This window comes from Prosopis cineraria, unplaced genomic scaffold, assembly GCF_029017545.1.
Source record: "Prosopis cineraria cultivar Desert tree isolate PC_DT_omini unplaced genomic scaffold, ASM2901754v1 PC647, whole genome shotgun sequence".
Taxonomy (NCBI): Eukaryota; Viridiplantae; Streptophyta; class Magnoliopsida; order Fabales; family Fabaceae; genus Prosopis; species Prosopis cineraria.
The window spans coordinates 14,792-35,063 of record NW_026555972.1 but is presented as its reverse complement, the minus strand read 5'-3'; the positions used below and the strand labels follow the sequence as shown (position 1 = coordinate 35,063).

The 20,272-nt window shown below is 33.7% G+C and overlaps 2 protein-coding genes across 5 annotated transcripts; both read left to right on the top strand.

Moving 5' to 3' along the window:
* Positions 1 to 4,211: 4,211 nt before the first annotated feature.
* On the top strand, positions 4,212 to 7,565 carry LOC129297893 (uncharacterized). Of its 4 annotated transcripts, none has more exons than XM_054936236.1 (15): positions 4,212 to 4,395; positions 4,769 to 4,838; positions 4,977 to 5,088; positions 5,185 to 5,343; positions 5,452 to 5,556; positions 5,719 to 5,802; positions 5,909 to 6,024; positions 6,132 to 6,233; positions 6,311 to 6,424; positions 6,517 to 6,573; positions 6,674 to 6,740; positions 6,830 to 6,883; positions 6,976 to 7,050; positions 7,127 to 7,162; positions 7,264 to 7,565. In XM_054936236.1, the coding sequence occupies exons 2-15, from the start codon at positions 4,819 to 4,821 to the stop codon at positions 7,375 to 7,377; spliced, it is 1,215 nt and encodes a 404-aa protein (XP_054792211.1). In that variant the 5' UTR covers positions 4,212 to 4,395; positions 4,769 to 4,818; the 3' UTR covers positions 7,378 to 7,565. The 4 variants fall into 4 exon arrangements, with proteins under 4 accessions (XP_054792211.1, XP_054792212.1, XP_054792210.1 ...); XM_054936237.1 differs by having other exon boundaries at positions 4,212 to 4,436; XM_054936235.1 differs by lacking the exon at positions 4,212 to 4,395 and adding an exon at positions 4,448 to 4,695.
* Positions 7,566 to 16,148: 8,583 nt separating this feature from the next.
* On the top strand, positions 16,149 to 19,891 carry LOC129297892 (serine/threonine-protein kinase STY13-like). The gene is made up of 6 exons (XM_054936233.1): positions 16,149 to 16,825; positions 17,126 to 17,258; positions 17,448 to 17,643; positions 18,611 to 18,735; positions 18,832 to 18,990; positions 19,102 to 19,891. The coding sequence occupies exons 1-6, from the start codon at positions 16,695 to 16,697 to the stop codon at positions 19,417 to 19,419; spliced, it is 1,062 nt and encodes a 353-aa protein (XP_054792208.1). The 5' UTR covers positions 16,149 to 16,694; the 3' UTR covers positions 19,420 to 19,891.
* The last annotated feature ends 381 nt before the right edge of the window (positions 19,892 to 20,272 follow it).

Sequence of the window (20,272 nt, the reverse complement as noted above, 5' to 3'; positions counted from 1 at the left end):
TTTTGCAATTCTGGAACAAAACTTTCATAGAATGATCATCATTCATATGCAAATAAAAGACAATTAGTTATATGTTATATGACAAATGAAATTACCATGACCATGTTAAATATTTACACTTTTAAGGGTTTAGTTTCTGTGCTACTTTATGACATGAAACTTTATCAAAAGATTCTTTATGATCACGATACAAGTTCAACTACTTTATTATCACAATATAATCAACATCTTCATTTTTAGTTAACTCAAACAGTGAAAGCATTGTATCCATTAACCTTCTCTTGTGAACAAAGTCATCATTATACAAGAAGGTAGCGTTCAATAATATGCTGTTGCATGAAGATTGGTCTTCAAGTACTTATCCCATTAGGCTTGAATAATATCTGTATAAGGCTTATATTGATCTTTCTTATTGTGGACGACTGCCTTAATTGCTTTTTTTGCCTTTGCATGCCTTCATAAACATAAGGCAAAGAAGGCTTCTCATCTAAATCAATAATTCTCAATAACTTTATGAGAGGAGACACAATCTTCACAACTTCAAAACATTCATTCCAAAATTGATTATCTAATATGATGGCACTAACAATTATTTCGGCTTCGGTCCTTAATAATTTATGATCTACAAAATGCTTATCAGTAATTAAAGCTTGCAAGCCATACTTGTGCATATATATGCTATGCAATGTGATAAATGTTATAGCTAACTTTGCCGCACCTGGATGCACAATTTCTTTTCAACCCTTTCTTTTCCTGAGCCATGACAAGAAGACCATATGATAATAAACAAACACAATGATCTTTGATGCCTTTGTTGTAAGTTAGACATGCTTGTAATGTCTTTCTCAAAGTGAGATTCAACCAATAAACAGCACAATGTAACCAATAAATACTTTTATATTTCTCTTTAATCAACTTGCCATATGTTACATAATTAGCAGCATTATCAGTTATCATATGCACAATATTTTTAGAACCAACCCACTCAATCACTTCAGAAAATAATGAGAATAAAGTCTTGGCTTCTTTCATTAAATTAAAAGCATCAACAGATTTCACAAATAATATGCCATATGTAGAATAAACAAGAAAATTTATCAAAGTTTGTTGCATCACATTTGTCCAACTATCAGCCATGAGTATATATCCATAGGTTTTCCATTTAAATCGATAATTCTCAATAAGAAGCTGATATTCTTTTTTCCAATCATTCAATAAGTTGACTCTAGATTCATAAGCATTATGACCTTTAAAACCCGGCCCAATTGAAGCAATAGCATCCATAGCTTTTTAAAAGAAAAGGCAATTTAATGTATTAAATAGAATATGATTGATGATAGCCCATTCAGCAATGACCATCTTTTGCATCATGTTGTGCTTCTTTAGTCATAAATACACTCTTGATCCTAGTTAGGAACTCGGAGTTGTCTTAGAGAAAAAATAATTTTCAACTAAAATAGTATGAGGTTTCTTTTTACTGGAACTACTCTTAGGGATTGACTTAGATGGAGTAAGAGCATTTAGTTCCATAGCATTAGATACATATTCCCCCATGTCTGCTTGTACATCAGCAAGTTTTCTTTTCTTCAAACTTTTCAAAGATTCTTGCATTTGATGACGAACATCGTAAGGAACTTTGCTACAAAAAACTACATTTCCAAATATACCAGCAAGATAATGCTTCAATCTATTTATTCCATCTCCTTTATAACTTAATGCACAATAAAGACATGTATACACATTTTTGTTGTCCTATTTTCTTAAGTTAACATGTACCCATGCAGAATCTTTTTTCCCAAAAATTGATGGGGTCCCAGATGTTGAGTCATTATGACTATAGCAAGGGGATTATTGGAATTGAGGGTGGGATTCTCAGTTCCATTACTACTAGGATTACTTCCAATATCCATGATATAACTTTGATCTGCAAGCTACAATAATTTCAATACAAATAAACATTTGGGTTTGATGCAGAGGGAATATGTTCAAATAATCAAACTTAGTTCCAACACCATTCCAACAATTAATATAAGATAAATCAGTACAATAGTATATCATCTAACGGAAACTTCGTAATCTCAAATAATGACAGTGGAATGACAACCATTAACTTATCAATCACATTTAATATATTTAAGGATTCTCACCCGTTCATTAAATTTAATCCAAATGTGAATCACTTGATCTCCTATTAAAATTGTATAAGTATATGCATGCCATCTCATTTATACGCATCAAGTGACTAAAATATTATCATAAGCAAAGCAAGTAAATCGAATGAACATGTCTTTGGAAGCAAACATACTAAGATGGTGATATAGACCAAGTAATCGAATCAATGACCATACTAAATCAACACATACTAGGATAATGCATTCAAACTACTAGGATTATCAGATACAGAGCAACACCAACATGCCAACACCTAAATCGAGTAGGGAGGGAGGGAGAGAAGAAGAAGATACACATAAAGCTGGGAGGGACCGAGGGAGGGAGAGCGAGAATTGGTGCGAGTATGCAATAAGATACACTTAAGAAGAAGAAGAGACACCTAAAGCTCAATGATGAAAGATCGATAAGAAACAAGTGCAATTGTACAAGAAGCCAAGAATGAAGGGTAGAAGATGAAGGTCAAAGACGAAAGCTGAGAGTGAAGGGTGGAAGATAGAGAATGAGAGATTGCGAGTAGAATCTGTAAGTGAGAGGCAGAAAACTAAGAGATCAAGACTTGAATTTTAGCTTTAGGGCATCTACATTTCAACATTTAAGGTTCAACATTTTCTAACTTTCTAGGTTTCTTTTTTTTTTTAATTTTTTTATTCTAACCCTAAAAATGACATCATTTTGAGGGTCAAAATTTGAAAAATATATCAACTTGCCCAACCAGCTTGACCCGTGGGGTTGGACGAGTTGATCCTAATTAACATCGGGTCGCCCGGGTTAACCCGGGTCACTTAGTTCCCCTTCAAATAGCAAAATTAGATTGAAAAGGCGACTAGGTAGTCGGTCCGATCCAGTTTTCAATATCATGATCTTTACTCGTAAAAAATTATATATGATTTTTATAGTTATACCAAATATATTTTTAAATCTCATATCTATTTTTAATTTTATTTTCACATTCATATCTATTTTCATTTTTATCAATATTTTTTTCATTATATCAAACAGGATCTCTAAAAACTTAAAAAAAATTTGGAAAATTCACTTGCGTTGGGCTGTGATTCTGACAACTGTGGTTTCCCCATCCCCTCCGTCAGATATCCATTTTTATAAAAAATATTATTGAAATTCTAAATTTTAGAAAATAAATAATAAAACTCAAATGTAACGGTTTTTGTACTATTGGTTGACGGCAATGACACCACTTCCCCCACCCCCCCAAGATTAATATATATGACTGTTATCACACACACACACACACACACAGATATATATATATATATATATATATAAAATAAAATTCATACCGACCACACGATTCTTTGTTCATATTATTATTAGCAACTGTATTTAGTATATAATAAAAATAAAAATTACAATAAAATAAGTCGGTCAAGAAAATAATAAGTTGGTAACAATATTTTTTTTTATTACAGAAAACGCATTTATAATTCTAATTATATACATACACGTACAAACACTCCACCTCCGGTGAATAGTATAGACTGTCTGTAAAAATTTCAACACTCTAGATTTAATGTATTTTATTTTTTATTTTACATTTTTAAAATAAAAATTATAAAAAATGGTAAAATATTTAATAAATCTATTTGTCAGTTTAAATAGTTAAGGTTTAATATGAATAACTCATATTTAATATTAAAATTTTTATAAATTTACTATACAAATATATTTTGAATGGTGCAAATTTAATATTAATTTTTTTATTTTTTTATATTAAATGTGAATTATTCGTATTAAATTCTGGCTGGACAAATTTATTAAATTTTTTATAATTTATATAATCTTTTTATTTATAAAATGTAAAATATAAATAATAAAAAATATTAAATACCGAATTAAATCTGAATATTTTGTGGGAGGTGGCTTCCTCAAGGAGGGAAGCGAACTCCCAAACACTCATGGAAAAGGAAGACGGGAGTTTTGGAAGGAGACATGAAAATGGTGTGGGGTCGTGGGATAAAATTGATGGGTAGGTCCGGAGGTACTATCTGCGTGTGCCGAATTTCCTTCTCTTGGCCTCATCGACTCTGCATGCCGGCCGATTTGACACAGATTTGGCGCCTTTCGCTATGCCACTCACTAACTAACAAACAACAAATTCATGACGGATTCATGCACATCTCACTTGCCACACCGGTTGATCAATCCCATTCTTCCTCTCACCGTCTTCTCCTCTACCATCCGGAAAGCCACAACAACCCTTTCAAGGTTATATGTATAACCGGCTCATGTCTCCGATAATCCATCCGGTGGTTCCGCATTTTACTTGAATTTTGCATCTCTGTTTTGCATGGTTTTTCTGAATGCATATTCAATATTGGCTCTGTAGTTTCAGATTTGTACTTAAATAACGCAACCTCATCAGCTTCATCCTGGTTCGCGAATATTTATTAAAATCAAATGAGTTAACCGGCGTGTACTGTGTCTTTAAAATTGACGAACCTCGACGCCTTTATAAGGAAGGGATGGAGTTGACATGGAAGCGTGCTATATTGAGATTTTTCCAAGGTTTTAAGGACTTAGGTAATCATGATTTACATCATATATACTCTCAGTCTGCTGATAAGCGTTACTTTTTCAGGGGTCGAATATTCAGGCTTTGCATGTGAAAGGAAGGCATCAGCACGTTCAATGGGAAGTCCTTTACGCAGGTCTGAATGTGCGGCAGCGGGTGTTTGTTTCCATAGCATGAGCTTCTTTCTCTACAATCTTCTTTGAGATCACGCAAAATAGAAGAAACAAAGGAAAATTTCATTGACTTTTCCCTTCAATTTCTATTTGTCCTGCAGTGGAAATTCCAGAAAGTCTAATGAGACAATGAAGTTCACTGTAACAGTTTTTCTTGGAGTTGTTTTTGGCTTCCTTCTGGGAATTTCGTTTCCAACACTCTCATTAGCTAAGGTGTATAATCTTCCACAACAATGTTATGTTTATTTTAATAGCAGGTCAAGTGTGCCTGCCAGAATTAACAGTTTTTGTTTAATGTCTAATTGTTAGATAACTCTCCGATCTGGCCTTTTCCCATCAATTGATCTCACAAAGATTGAGGACGACGGTTATTCACGTATTTCAACCGAAGGAATTTGGGATGCGTGGGCTTCTTTTAGCGGTGACAGAAGCATTTTTAATGGAATTCAAAAATATGACGAGGCCAATGTATTATTCTCTGCTCTAGTTTGATGGTTTTTCTGCGGTGCAAAGGTTTAAGGGCTGTTCAAAGTTATTGAGCTCATGATTAACTGGATACACTTGATTATGATGCAGATATGGGTTCCCACAAATCCTCGAGGGGCTGAAAGGTTACCCCCTGATATAGTCAAATCTGAGTCAGATCTTTATCTTCGTCGATTATGGGGTCAGCCCGTGGAGGTGTGTATCTTCAATTCTTCTTCTTCTTCTTCTTGTTTTTGTTTTTGATAACAGGAGGTGTGCATATTCTATCATGCCTTTGATTCAGCAGTGAGATTTTCCCTGTGATTATGAGTTACACTTTTTTCTCCTCTTTAATGTCTCTTCTGATGGACGTGACAGGACCTAGCCATCGAAACAAGGTATCTTGTAACTTTCACTGTTGGTTATGATCAGAAAGACAATATTGATGCCGCAGTGAAAAAGGTTATTTCAGATTCTGCCCTGCTTCAACGTGTCTTCTTTACCCGTCCTCCTAACTGTGTTCTAAGTTCGTTTTACTCCCTTGAATTTTCAACTTTAAAATTTTCAGTTCTCCAAGAACTTCACCATTGTTTTGTTTCACTATGATGGTCGGACTAGTGAGTGGGACCAGTTTGAGTGGTCCAAGCGGGCGATCCATATAAGTGCTCCGAAGCAATCTAAATGGTTGGTCCTGTTTTCTTTATTTTGTTTCATTGTTTTGCTACAAGCTCTTACCAGGCCTTTTTCATTACGTTTCGATTTCTGACAAACATCCTGAAATTTGATTCAAGGTGGTTTGCTAAACGCTTTCTGCATCCTGACATCGTGGCACCCTATGACTACGTCTTCATTTGGGACGAGGATCTTGGCGTGGAGCATTTTGATGCAGAGGAGTAAGCATCAAAACCATAAACATTTAGTGGAATTAAGGGTGCATTGAAATTTTTTCAACTCGACCTCTCCATTCCAGGTACTTGAAATTAGTTAGGAAACATGGTTTGGAGGTTTCACAGCCTGGTCTTGATTCGGATAGAGATATTACATGGCAGATGACAAAGAGAAGAGATGATAGCGAAGTCCACAAGTTAGTGGGACCTTTCTAACATGCTCCTATTTCTAGCCTGTCAAACATGTAATCATGGCTGATTATACTTTTATAATTATTCCTTCTTGCAGGAATGCTGAGGAGAGAGATGGTTGGTGTCCTGATCCGCATTTGCCACCTTGTGCTGCGTATGTGAACATAATCTTACAGGCTTTAGTTCTTATTGACCTTAACCAGTCTTCCTGTTTCTGCATACCTGAGGCTGACAATGATTTTTGAAATACTCAGATTTGTTGAAATCATGGCTCCTGTATTCTCCAGAGATGCATGGCGTTGTGTGTGGCATATGATACAGGTATAAAGAATGCATACTTACGTCCTTTGTAATATTTTCACTTCATATTCAATTTTTATCTCACTTGTTTTTGACCTCCTGCATTGTAGAATGACCTAATTCATGGATGGGGTCTAGATTTTGCTCTCAGAAGATGTGTGGACGTGAGTAGTTTGCCTGCCTTTATTTTTTCCTTAAAAAAAAATATTCTTATTCCTATAACTAGGTATAATGAAATTATTTTGGTTTGAAACAGCCTCCCCATCAGAAAATAGGAGTAGTAGATACTCAGTGGATTGTTCATCAAGGCATTCCTTCGCTTGGGGATCAGGTAACGAAGCCTTCTGTTTTGGAATTTAAGGTTTTATATAGAGTCTTTTATAGCAGTCTTTGGTTTCTTGCGACAGGGGCAAGCACAGGGCGAGAAGGCTCCATGGGAAGGGGTCTGTGATGAACTTCTCTGTCTCATGTTTATCTTTAAACAATTAGCGTTAAATTTACATTCAAATGTGGAAGATTGATGTATAGTTTTCACTTGCATCAGGTGAGAGCGAGGTGCCATGCAGAATGGGAAATGTTCAGAGACAGAATGGGTAATGCAGAGACGGCCTATTTTCAGGCACTACAAAGCGGTTCCTCTAACTCCTCGGCTAGTTAGGGTCATGCACTGATGTCTTAGCCAAAAAAGCGAGTTTAGCTTTTTAGAATTTCTACAAGCTAGTCATTTTGACCTAGTAGCTTGAGCTATATTGTTAGGGATTCCTTAGTGCATTCCTTTATGATGATAGGAAACTATATATATATATATATATATATTATGCTAATGATATCATTTTTAGAGTGTCATGTAAATCCTCCAAAGCTACAATTGTTACATTCTTATGATACGTGGCGTTCAAATCAACCCCTCTAGTCTCTGAAAAAACTCCACTTCAGCTCCTAAAAGTAAGGACAGGAGGGAATATCGTAACCGGGGGGGTGGGGGGAAGCCAAAACGACTTCTTAAAAAAAAAAAAAAACGAAAGAAAATGTCGCAACGACGATCCGCCCAGAGCGTCGAATGCAAAATAAGAGCATAAATACCAATTCCCGCGCTCCCGTATTTTTGAACTCCTCATTCTCTACCTCCACTCCTGGAACTTGGAATCTTGCTATACAATTGTCTGGTATGGGTTCGGCCCCACAATATCAGGAAGATGAGGACTGGGAGCTCTATAACGACGATGGCTTTGTGTTCAAGCGCAAGAAGCGACATCTTGACCCCACAGTAACTGTGCCTCATCCATCCTCCACTTCAGACGCGGATCAGTTTCAGGAGGCAGCGCAGAAGCAGCGGAGAGAGCGTAAGAGGAATACCCTCCTGAAGCTGAAAACTAGGTACCTCTCAGAGATCCATCTCTGGGATTTCTTGTCCGCCACATTGCGCTCACTGGAAGAGACCGCCCTTGAGTATAGAAGGCAACAAGAGCAGGCGAGGCCCTTAGCGTTAGATTCTGTTGGTGAATCTGTGCTAGATGACGTTCTCTTGCAGGTAATCATACTCTTTCACCGTGGATGCGTTATTCTAAGTTGTCATCTTACTAGTTCTGAAATTGTTGCTATGAGGGAGAATTGGAAATTGGGGCTTTACATTTGCAATTTTCAGGAGGCGAACTAGCTAGGATTTGGATTTTTTTTTTTCCTCCTGTCCGAAACCCTCTAGTGAAGAAATTTCTTAGCTGTTGATTATTGGGAGCGCCGATTTCCGGTGATAGGTTGAAGAATATATCAGCTGCGCAATCTTGATTATTACCTTAGCTGTCATCTTTCGAAACTACTTTAGTTATCTAAGTTGCCAATTTCTATGGCCCTAAAATAATCACAATTCATAACTCTATCTTGCTTATGATCCCACTGCCTGTTCGTCCACTGATCCCATCACTTTCTTTTCCTTTTTCTTTTGATTTATATTTGCCTTTGGTGATTTAATTAACCCAGCGCCTGTACTGTAGCAAGAGAAATGCCAAGGCACTATGCCAGGTGCTCTATTATTAACTTTGAGAGCTCGAGTGTAGTGCGCAAATATATTTTCTAATTATAGTTGGAGGGAAATTTATCTCAAGCTACATGCAGAGATCACATTATGATAGACTTGCAAGTAACAACTCTCTCACCATACAGGTGCAAGCCCAAGAAGCGATAATTCATAATATATCAAATTTATGCGACGTAGCGGAAGCAATATGCCACAAACAAGAGCAACAGTTTAAACAGACAGTGTTTAATCTTCCCATCTGGGCTTCACCAGTTGAGCTCATGGAATTGCTATGCTTATGTGATGATTAAATTAGTACTTTTACCGTGCTGGATCCTCTTGGTAATGATTGAGAATCTGAGAGATCGGCCTTCTACTGTTAACAAGATCTTGATCAGTTTCGTTATTTCTATTTTCTGATATGATCATACTCTGCACTGAGTTAATGTGGGGGCTCACCACTGTGCCAGAGTAGTAAATATTGTTAGTTTGATTACACCTTAGACGAACACTGGAGTGACCATCTGATGGATGGAAAGTAGGCAACGGTGAACTCCTCGGAAGGATGAGAAGAAAGTTTCTCTGAAGCCTTCAAGGAAGAACAAAGATTTAATTCTGTAGTATTGTATAGGTAACTTACAGGCAAGGCTGTCATTTCTCATTGTATATTGTCACGTTACTAACTTTTAGGCTTGCCTGTCAGTTCTCATTGCTTTTACTTGTGCAAGTAATGAAATACTCCTTCTGTTTTCATTTATAAAAAAAAAAATTATTTTTTTATTTTTTTAAATAACCAAAATTACATTTTTTAATAAGCATTTACTGTAAATTTTTTAAATTATCCTTTATAATTTGATCATTTATAATCATAAGAGACAATTAATAAAGACTTGATTAATACAATTAACGAAGGATATTGTAGTCTATTCTTTTATTTTCAAATACAATTAATATAATTAATTAATTTTTTTAAACTGTGTGATATAATTTTTTTTTCCTACCAATAAGGATGACTGGAGTAATCCTTTAATTACTTCTCAGCCTTTTCCCCTTCTCATTTGTAGCTGATATCTGAGTGGATGATTCAGTGATGCAATCCTTGAAGTTATGGTGTACTGAAACTACTGCAGCAATTTCTTTAGAAAAGGTTATTTCTATACTTTCCCCGTCCAATGTCACTCGTCATGAAGTTCTTAAGAATGCCAGTTTTCAAGATTTTTTTTTGGTGCTCGGTAAAAAAAAAAAATCTAGAAATTTCAGATAAGAGTTTGATTTATCACCGAGCAAAACAAATCTTGCGTGGGGAAAAGAGTATCTCTGTTCTGCAATCAAAAACCGTTCATTTCCCTCCATTTTCTCAATTTTCACCATTCAAATTATTTCATTATATAAATTTTTAATTATAAAATTAATGAATAGTGAGAATTGGAGAAATGGAGAGAAATGAAGAGAAAAAAATGAAGAGTCTCCCTCCCCTCTCTTTTTTCTAATGACTCCTGTCAATATTTTGAGAGATCATGATGTACACAGGATGATATGTTCCCTTCGGATTGATTGATTAAACAATCTCAAACAAACAAAAACTATATCAGTTGGATTGCAGATGTGGTAACAGAGAACCAGTGGTACAGAATAATTATTATAATGCCTTGTCTATTGCGTTTTTAGAGGAACTAGTTAGGTAAAGTGCTCCCATGATAATTGATTTCAACTCAACCCTAATCCAATCAAGTAATTAATAATTAAGTGCATACTGATATTTAAAAAAAAAAAGTTCAATCATCAACGTACGCTCGATCTCTTGAGGAACACTTAAATTACTGACAACAAAATATGCAGAGTCCCAACCAATGCAGCAGACAATAGTCACGTCCATTCTCTTCTGCCTCACAGCCAACTTGACAAATGAGTAATGAAAAAGATAACAATAATAATAATAAGGATAAGAATAATAATAACAGAAAGGATCTAATCCTTTTATTGTAATTAAAAGGGAAAGAAGCCACAACATGTCTGCGTCGTGTCCCAAACCACATAATCTTGAATTCGTCAAAATCCATTCTTGTCCCCGCCCGAGGGTGAAGGGACCCAGTCATGATAAGCTAGATTGGCTCTTCATTTGGATGAAACTCAATTTATATTGTTAAAATTAAATTCCACTCTCATTATTTTAAATTATAACATATTTTTAAATGAAATTACGCACATCAAAAAAGATTATTAAATATACTTTGTAATTTTATTTTTTAAAATAAAAATATAAATTTTAAAAAATATCTTTTATTTAATACTCAATTTATAAAAAAAAATTAAAGATAGAGAATATAATGGAAAAAGTAACATTGGAAAAACTTAATTAATGAAACACTATTTTTATCAAAATATATTATATTTTAAAATGATTAATATTCTGTAAAAGTGATTTATAATTTTAGACGGGAGATATATCATTCATGATGTTTAGTATGATTTATTGCATTTTTCATTTCTACCCTCAATTAAATGCCACCATTAGAAGGTGCATTTTTATTAAACAATGTGGGTAAATGTTGACCCTTAATGAGGGATGTTTTAGGGGAAAATGTTTTTTGTTATGTAAGAAATGTTTTTAATTACACATATAACTTTGTAATGAGACCTATAATCAGGGACAAGGATGGTTATTTGTGCCATAATCATGATTTTTGAGGACTTTAAATAATTAAAATAGTACCCCCTCTGTTTCAATGTATGAGATTTTTTTTATAAAATTACACATAATAATAAAATTCATTTGAATACACTCTATAGTCTTATTTTTTTAAAAAATACAAATATAAATTTTTAAACTTTTTATTTAATACTATAACCTTATATGTGAAACATTATAGAGATAGATAAAATATAATATGGAGAGAAGTGTGATATTAAAATAAGTACAATTTATAAAATCTTATTTTTATTAAAGTATTTTATATTTTGGAGCATTGAATCACTTTAAAAAGTGTCTTATAAACTATAATGGAAGGAACAATAATTATGAATATTGTACTCTCTCCATTCAAAAAAGTAAGGCATTTTTAATCAAATCTCACCCTCAATAAAGTAATTGTGTACTTTTAAACTAACACTATCTTTTTATATTTACCACTATTAAACACTTTACAATAAATATAAAATAATTATTAATTGGAATACTTTTAAAAAAATAATGATTATATCTTAAAAAACTAAAATACCTTATATTTTTTAATATTTAACTCCTAAAAAAATACTTTATATATTTGAACTGAGGGAATATAAGATTTGGCCAATAAGTCAAAAGTCCCAAGTTGTTTACTTAGAGTGCAAGTTAAAGACCAAGTCAAAACCACTAACTGCTTAGTACGTGTTTGATTTTTCATTAGTCAAAAGTTAATTTATTAAAAATTAATTTAACAAAAATTAATTTAATAAAAGTTAATTATTGTAATGATACTTATATTTATATTTTTTAAAAAATTAATTTGGTAAATTAAAAATTATTTGGATCATATGTAGTAAAGTGTACTTTGTATGTGCAATTACAAAAAAAAAATATTAATTTATGATGATTTATATTTTTTATTATACAAATATGATATATTAGATATGTTTAAAAAATATAAGTGGTAAAGATAATAGGATAGTTAAATATGTTTGTAATAATAAATAAGAGATAATAAAGACATTAATGAGTTTTACATTAAATTTTTTAAAAATATAAAAAAAATTTCTTTCGAAAGAATTTTTATTTTAAAATATTGAGTATTTAATTTTAAAATAAATAAGGAAAAGCCATCACCACCCAACTCATTTAGCATTTCCTTATAATTAGATCGTTACATTCTAGTTTGTTCAATTTCTTCGTCTCTACTTTAAATCCTCCAACATATTGTAGATGATGCTATGCATTTTACTTCTAATATCCATGCAATAAAATTCCCTTCTGCATTTGCATTTGGCTAAACCTTATTTCATTCATTTGTAGCTTGCATTTTGGGAGGAAATTGTGATAAAGAGTTTCGAGATACTCACAATCACTGTAAGTCCTGTTTGTGTCTGAAAAAAAAACATTGAGATCGTTTGTTTTAATTTACCCTTAATCTAGCCTTTCCTATAAGAAAGAGAGATCCACACTTGCACATAACACCTGATAGTATTGGGTTCTGTTCATGGTGAACAACAAATATTAGGTGTGTAAGAGATGTTGAGTTTCAGTTGATAACAAAAGGGTCTCGAGCTCCCTTATCACAATTTACTCAGATATAAAAGATATAAGACTTTAATAGAATAAATATTTGATTTTATTGAAATGCAGAAAAGTTACAAGTCTAAACTAAAAGATTAACTGATAAACTAAAAGGATAAAAGTATAAAATGCGAGTCTTTGATTCAGTGTTAACTAGTTTATTTCATATTTTCATCTTCTATTTATAGTGTTAAAATGATGGTGGTCTCTTCCTTAAGACTTAACATATTTTGTCGAAAATTAGGAATTTTGCAAAACTCATGGCATGGTCTTTATTCCATACTCTCCATTTTAATAATCAGCCCGTTTTATTAAGATATTTGAGCATGAAGCCCGTAAATTTTGGCATTACTTGAAATTGTGTCTTTCGTGCCAACAGTCTAATGTTTGCAATTGATGGGATTTTGATATGTTTATTTATTGTGACCTTTATTGAGTATTGAGGCCGGCTCCTTTTGTTTATATTAGGCTTGACGCTTCAGTCACTCAACCGAATTAGTCCTGTAATCTATTTGAGCAACGTTTCATATTTTAATCCAAACATGTTTGAACCAAAATATCCTTCAAAAAGAGGAAAATTTTGCCACTAGAATAATTGACCATTGATAACATTGAGATCAATTGATCTCTAGCACACTTAGCATAGATCCAAAAATATGGCAAACATGAGTGTAATTTTGTATGATAAGTTTGACCCACACACATCATGACGTCTATCATAATGACTCTTTAAAAAAAAAAAAAACGAGATCCCTTATCATGCACTGTTTTTGCGTGAACATGTGAAAGTGCATGTCTAAGTATGGTACGGATAACTATAAGATTTGAATAACTCAAATTTCACATGTTATATGACTTAATTGTTGTTAATACACGAAAACCACCAAAGGACACACAATTTCACTGATTAATTTGGTGGGTTTAGAATTAGATCCGTTTATTTGGTGGGGTGTTAACATTATTAATCAGCATATTTTCTCATCCCTCTCTCATTATGTGCACAAGTGGAGAATGCTGAAAATTAAATCAATCATTGAATTAGTTAAGATATTAGTTAAAAAATTTATGATTAAAATTGTAATCAAATTGGTTATTACAAAATATTTTATTGAACCAAGACATTAATTCAATGATCTATTGATTCAATACACTAGATTGACACAAATTTTAATATCATGGATTTATGACCCCTCTACCATTTCATATGGCTTAGAAAAACAGCCCGCCTCAACTGATCAAATAAATAAACGTTCATATATCATACATTATTTCCAAACCTTAACATTCCTCTTCCTTTTTGCATATCATTAAAGTATTGTGAGCTTTTTATTACATGAAAAGTAAGCTGCATAGCTTATAACTTGTGAACAGTGAGTCTTATTGTGAATTTTTATAAGTATTGATGATATAATCACAACAGGAAATGATTCATATTTAAATAAGGCTTAATATATAATTTACATTTTAAATTGTAAGTTTATGGACAATTTAAATCTTAAACTTATATTTGATATATTTTAAATTTTAAATAATTAAATTCAAGGCAGTGTCACTCCATCATTAAATTAAAACAAAAGTTTATTACTTTTTTGTAAAATAGAGCCCAATATGCAATTTTTTTAAAGCAGTGTATGAGTGAAAAAATTGCACATTGGACATCATTTTTTTTAAAAAAATAATGGATATTTATTTTAATTTAATGATTCATGGTTGGAATGAAATTACTTCAAGTTTAATTATTTAAAATTTAAAATGTTCGAGTTGAAAATTTAAATTACTCCTGAATATATAATTTGAGATTTAAATTGTACATTGACGTTTTAAATTAAAGCTTCAATTATCATTTCAATTATTAAACTGCGAGACTTCTTCTTTTAATCTTAATGTTGGCCCTCAATAATTGCAGAAGAAGTTAAATTGTTGTAGCAGGTGGAAAAATTCTTACTATATATATATATATATATATATATTTTACTATTAGTGATTCAGAAAATAGTAGACATGTATGTATAGTTTTTGACAGATAAATATTTTTTTTTTCGACGACAGATAGATTCATAGATATTTTATACATACAGTAATTAATGATTTGATTAAATAGTTGGTGCAATTTATAAAATATTAAAACAAGAAGGAAAATTGATGGGACACATTTGAAGTGCAATTTATTTATTTAATATTTATTACCTTATAAGTAAGGCTACCGACAGGGTATGGAGATTCCATGAGGTCAACGGTCTCAACAATTATGTCATACCCTTTCTCTCAAAAATTTAGTAATTTACCTCAGCTTTTCTCATGCTAAAATGAAAAAAAAAATCATTTTCGAACGAATGAAATCACATTTTCTTACCTAAACCCATTTTTTAATTGAGCAAAACATAACTATATATGCCTAAGGTTTTTTTTTTTCCCCTTAAAAAAAGGGCAAGTAAATCACATGTCAATATTTTTCAGATTTCAAAATTTTTAATAAATACTGGGCATTATTCATATTCAGTTCATATTTTCTCACATAACTTTAGTACTATAATAATTAATTATGCTTTAAAAATTAAAAATTACCCAAAAACTAATATTTTGTTTGTTATGTATATATATATATATATATATATTGGTTCCATGTGAAGAGACGTCCGCGGAATTTGACCAACTTTGGTGTCTTTCTCCCGAATTTTTTACCATTGTTCCCCCCCCCCCCCCAAAAAAAAAAACAGCGACCGAAATTTTTTACCACTTGCGTCAACCCGTTCTACTAAAAATAAAAAAGTTTTCAGTACCACGAAAGATTAACCCACTTTCGTGAATCACCCACCAATCACTTTCGAGTTTAAAATTGCAATTGAAGATGATTGACCAACCTATCATTCAGTCATCAATTATACGGGCAATTATTGACACAGGTTTATAACCGATCATTCTCTTCATTCATGGCATCTGAAATTTCCCTCAAAAACAGTACTCTGGTTAATTTTTTTCATCAATTCTTAATTCCATAACTAAGCTCAGTGCACACTGTTTCTGACAGAGGCTCAATTCCTCCCGGGGCCACGCTATGTTACTTTAACAATAACAAAACGAAGACAAGAGTGGAAATTCAATACGCGGAAGAAGAAGATTGCATTTTGGAAAAGAAAAGGAAATAAAAAGGAAGCCTTTAGCCCACCACATATCTATCTTCCAACTTTTTCCAACTCTCAATCTGGGTCGTTGGTATTTGGTGTCTCTTTCAACCTTCCATACAAGCTCTCCTTCGCCCTTATCTCTTTCCTCGATTGCTCTCTGTCCAATTTTTTTTTTTTTTTTTCGTATCCTGCTGCTGCTGACAGAGCCTGTTGGATCTTTGATTTGTTTTTAATGCTTATTCTAAGTTCTGGGTTTGTTGGTGAGTGCCTCTAAGCATGTGGGTTTTTATTCTCTGCCTTCCTAACTAGGGCACATGTTGATAATTTTTAATATTCTAAGGGCGTGATTTTGGGGATAGGTCTTACTGGCCCTATAGGGAAAGCTGCCCTGGGTACGAACTTGTACATTTCTCTTGTCAAACCAAAAATGATGGCTTCCTTACATTATCATGGAGCTCCAATTGATTTTTCCTAGTCTCGAATTGTTAGTCTGCTTCATGCGTGTAATGCAGAGACGGGTATGCTCTGTTTGTTATAAGTGTGTGTAGTGTGTTGCTTGCTAGTTCACATCTTCTCGAGGGAATCAAATGGGATCTGGCAATGAGGTTCACTCGATTGGTGAGTTCAATTTAGATGCTCAATGGTTGATAGATCCCAAGCAATTATTTGTTGGGCCAAAGATTGGGGAAGGTGCACATGCCAAAGTGTACGAAGGAAAGTAAGTCAAACTCAATTGTTTGATTTTCGTTTCTGTTTGAGCACTCAAATTTGGTTTTTGATCCCTCTGTCATGAAATTTTTCCCTTCTTGTTCTTCAGAATCGTCTCGGAATTTGTTTTGATTTATAAGCCAGTCATATCTTGCTTATTCTTTTGCGTCTACCATTATTCTTATCTAGATTTAAAACAATCGTATCATAGTCACAGCTTGTACGGCATATCTTATACGTATTCTGCATCCTCATGATCTGATTATTTTCTGGTTTGGTGCCTTATTGTTGCGGGTTTTCTTGATTGCAGATATAAAAATCAGAATGTTGCAGTTAAGATTATTAATAAGGGAGAAACCCCAGAAGAGATCTCAAGGAGAGAGGCTCGTTTTGCCAGAGAGGTTGCCATGTTATCGAGAGTTCAACACAAAAATCTGGTTAAGGTTGTTGATCTGTTATCCAAGAACCTAAACAGTAATTATTTCAATGTAAAATTGATAAGTAGTAAATGGGATGGTTAATAGACTTATAATTAAGGTGAATTGGATCTTAAAAACATGCTGAGCTTGTTGAGCTAGCCAACTGGGCATCAAACTTATCTCACTAAAGCGTCCATTTGTGGCTGATGCTAGTTTATCGGTGCCTGCAAAGAGCCTGTCATGGTGATAGTGACTGAGCTTCTATTAGGTGGAACATTACGCAAATTTCTCTTGAATATGCGCCCAAAGAGCTTGGATATGCACGTGGCAGTTGGATTTGCTCTTGATATTGCTCGAGCAATAGAATGTTTACATTCCCATGGGATCATTCACCGTGATCTTAAGCCTGGTATGCCTCCATGCATGCCGTGCTTCTAAATCATACTTTGTTTTTGCTGATAGGACCTTATAAAGAAGATTGAAAACTTGCACTAGTTTGATTTAGTGAATACTTGAATCGTGAGTAAGATACAGATACTGTTGTCACTTGATAGGGATAACTGACCTTAGTTAGACCTTTAAGAAACTGAAATATGACTTCTTATCTTTATTGGTTGCCATGCACCACAGATTATTTGATCTCTTTTTGGATACTTGTTTGTTACTTCATTGTAAAGTTATTGTTGACTGTTGATCTGAAAATCCAAGCCTGCACCTTTACTTCAGTTATGAGTTTCTCTCTCTCTCTCTCTCTCTCTCTGCGCGTGTGCGTGTGCGTGTGCGCATGTGTCATGAAGATCATGATGATCAAATAGACCTTTGATTGTAACAAGTGCATGTCCAGTGCTTGTCTCATGTGATTTCTGGTATCATCTGTTAGGTTTTAGCACAATCATAGAAGAGCAAATATTTGAAGTTTCACATCGAAACCCTGCTTCCATTTGGTTATTGATCTTGGGCTGTCTCTTCTATGTGTTTCGAGTTGTAATCTAAAGAATTACAGTATTCAGGTCATTCATGCACGGATAGGTTTTATTCTAACTCTTTGTTTCGATGGGAAGAAAAATAAGGAGGGAAAATTTCTAAAAATAGTACAATTTTTTTTTTATACTATTTTTGGAAATTTCTCCTCCTAGTATTTTATCCTCCTTTTCCCCCCCTACTTTTCCCTCCATCCAAACCAAGCCTAAGTGTCCACATCTCCCTTATTTTTCCCTAAGTGTTGTAGGTCATTGGTTTTAAGTCGATTGAGAGTAGAGGCTACATGATAATGTGAGGAATAGAACATCTCAATAACACAACTCTCAATCTCGTTTCTTGATGAATGATAGAAAAGCGAGGATAATTCTAATAGCGTTTTTGCTATTTGTTTTCAGAGAACTTGATCTTGACAGCAGATCATAAAACAGTTAAACTTGCTGATTTCGGTTTAGCCAGAGAAGAGTCATTAACAGAGATGATGACTGCCGAGACAGGGACGTATCGCTGGATGGCTCCTGAAGTACTTCTTTCTGGAAAATTTTAAACATTTTATTAATTTTCCATTTAGGTGGTTCTCATTAGAAAATTCCTCATTACTTCCCTGGTTCAATGGCAGCTTTACAGCACTGTCACTCTGAGACAAGGCGAGAAGAAGCATTATAATCATAAGGTGGATGCTTACAGTTTTGCAATCGTTTTATGGGAGCTCATCCATAACAAGTTGCCTTTTGAAGGCATGTCTAATCTACAGGCAGCATATGCAGCTGCTTTTAAGGTACATCACTCTAGTGCTTTACTTTAAATGATCTGAGAACTTCATTAGTAGAACAAAAACACAGAAAATTACATATTTTATTGATATGGAATGTTTACTTCACTGTTTCAGAATGTAAGGCCAAGTGCTGAAGACCTTCCTGAGGATTTAGCTCTGATTGTGACTTCATGTTGGAAAGAGGATCCGAATGATCGACCAAATTTTAGTCAAATCATACAGATGCTTCTTCGATATCTCTCCACTATTTCGCCCCCTGAGCCTGTTGTTCTTATGCGAATGGCTTCATCTGAGAACGCTGTACTGCCACCAGAATCTCCTGGTACAAGTGCTTTAATGTCCAGGAGAGATGACTCTGGAGAAACCTCAAAAGAAGATGACATGGAAGACAGGCCTAAAAGTTTTTTCTTCTGCTTTAACCACTGCTACTGATGGATCAAGAGACATGATCTCACCATTGGGGCCATCACAATCACACTCAGGCAACCTGAATAAACCAGATTCACCGAATATCACCACTAGATTCTTAATAAAGCAATGTTAACTATCATCAGATACTTGTTTAGTAGCAATTAGCAACCGGGGAGGTACCATGCATCCATGTTCAATCAAAGAATTGCATGTTCTGTATCTTTTAACATTAAGTTCTCTTCTGACTGATATCCAAAAGATACTAAAAAAGGTTTTGGGGTTGAGGTTGCTGAGATGTAATACTATTGTAAAATAAGGTTCGTCCAAAGGCCTTCACCTGCTGTTTATATGTATGATTTTGGCATGGTTTATCAAAGTTAAAAAAAGAGAGGAGAAAGTTGTTTATATTGGCATCCAGGTGTTTCAATAATTGTCAGAGGAATTTGTGTAACCTCACCATAAGAAGATGAATCAAATCTAGAATCATTTTCTATTTTCCATCTCTGTTTATGAATAGATTATCCCGTGATACATCTTTCTGGGGCTAATATTAGAACAAAATTTAATCGTGCTTCGGTGATCATCATCCCCAATTTAATTGATTTCTTTGTGATTGATGGAAAGAATGGTTATTATTTAATAAATCTACAGGCACCTCGCTAGAGCGTCCGCTCCAATAACAATGCGGATACCTCTTATGGAATTATTAAAAAGAAAAAAAAGAGGAAGAATTAAATTGAAATGCAAATCGAAGGGGGAAAAAACCTCGGAGTCGTTTTTGTTCTCGTCGCTATCAGACCTGACGCGTGCCACTTTGAAATGGAGAAGCCGTGGGCATGAAGACGAAAGTCACCCGGAAGAGAAATAAAAATAA

What these genes read in the sequence shown, in the direction of transcription:
- LOC129297893 (XM_054936234.1), top strand. Translation starts at nt 4,717, where the DNA reads ATGATTTACATCATATATACTCTCAGTCTGCTGATAAGCGTTACTTTT. An exon ending in GATGATAGCGAAGTCCACAA is followed by an intron (nt 6,425 to 6,516) that starts GTTAGTGGGACC and finishes TCCTTCTTGCAG; the next exon opens with GAATGCTGAGGAGAGAGATG. An exon ending in CATTTGCCACCTTGTGCTGC is followed by an intron (nt 6,574 to 6,673) that starts GTATGTGAACAT and finishes TGAAATACTCAG; the next exon opens with ATTTGTTGAAATCATGGCTC.
- LOC129297892 (XM_054936233.1), top strand. Translation starts at nt 16,695, where the DNA reads ATGGGATCTGGCAATGAGGTTCACTCGATTGGTGAGTTCAATTTAGAT. An exon ending in GCCAAAGTGTACGAAGGAAA is followed by an intron (nt 16,826 to 17,125) that starts GTAAGTCAAACT and finishes TCTTGATTGCAG; the next exon opens with ATATAAAAATCAGAATGTTG. An exon ending in CATATGCAGCTGCTTTTAAG is followed by an intron (nt 18,991 to 19,101) that starts GTACATCACTCT and finishes TCACTGTTTCAG; the next exon opens with AATGTAAGGCCAAGTGCTGA.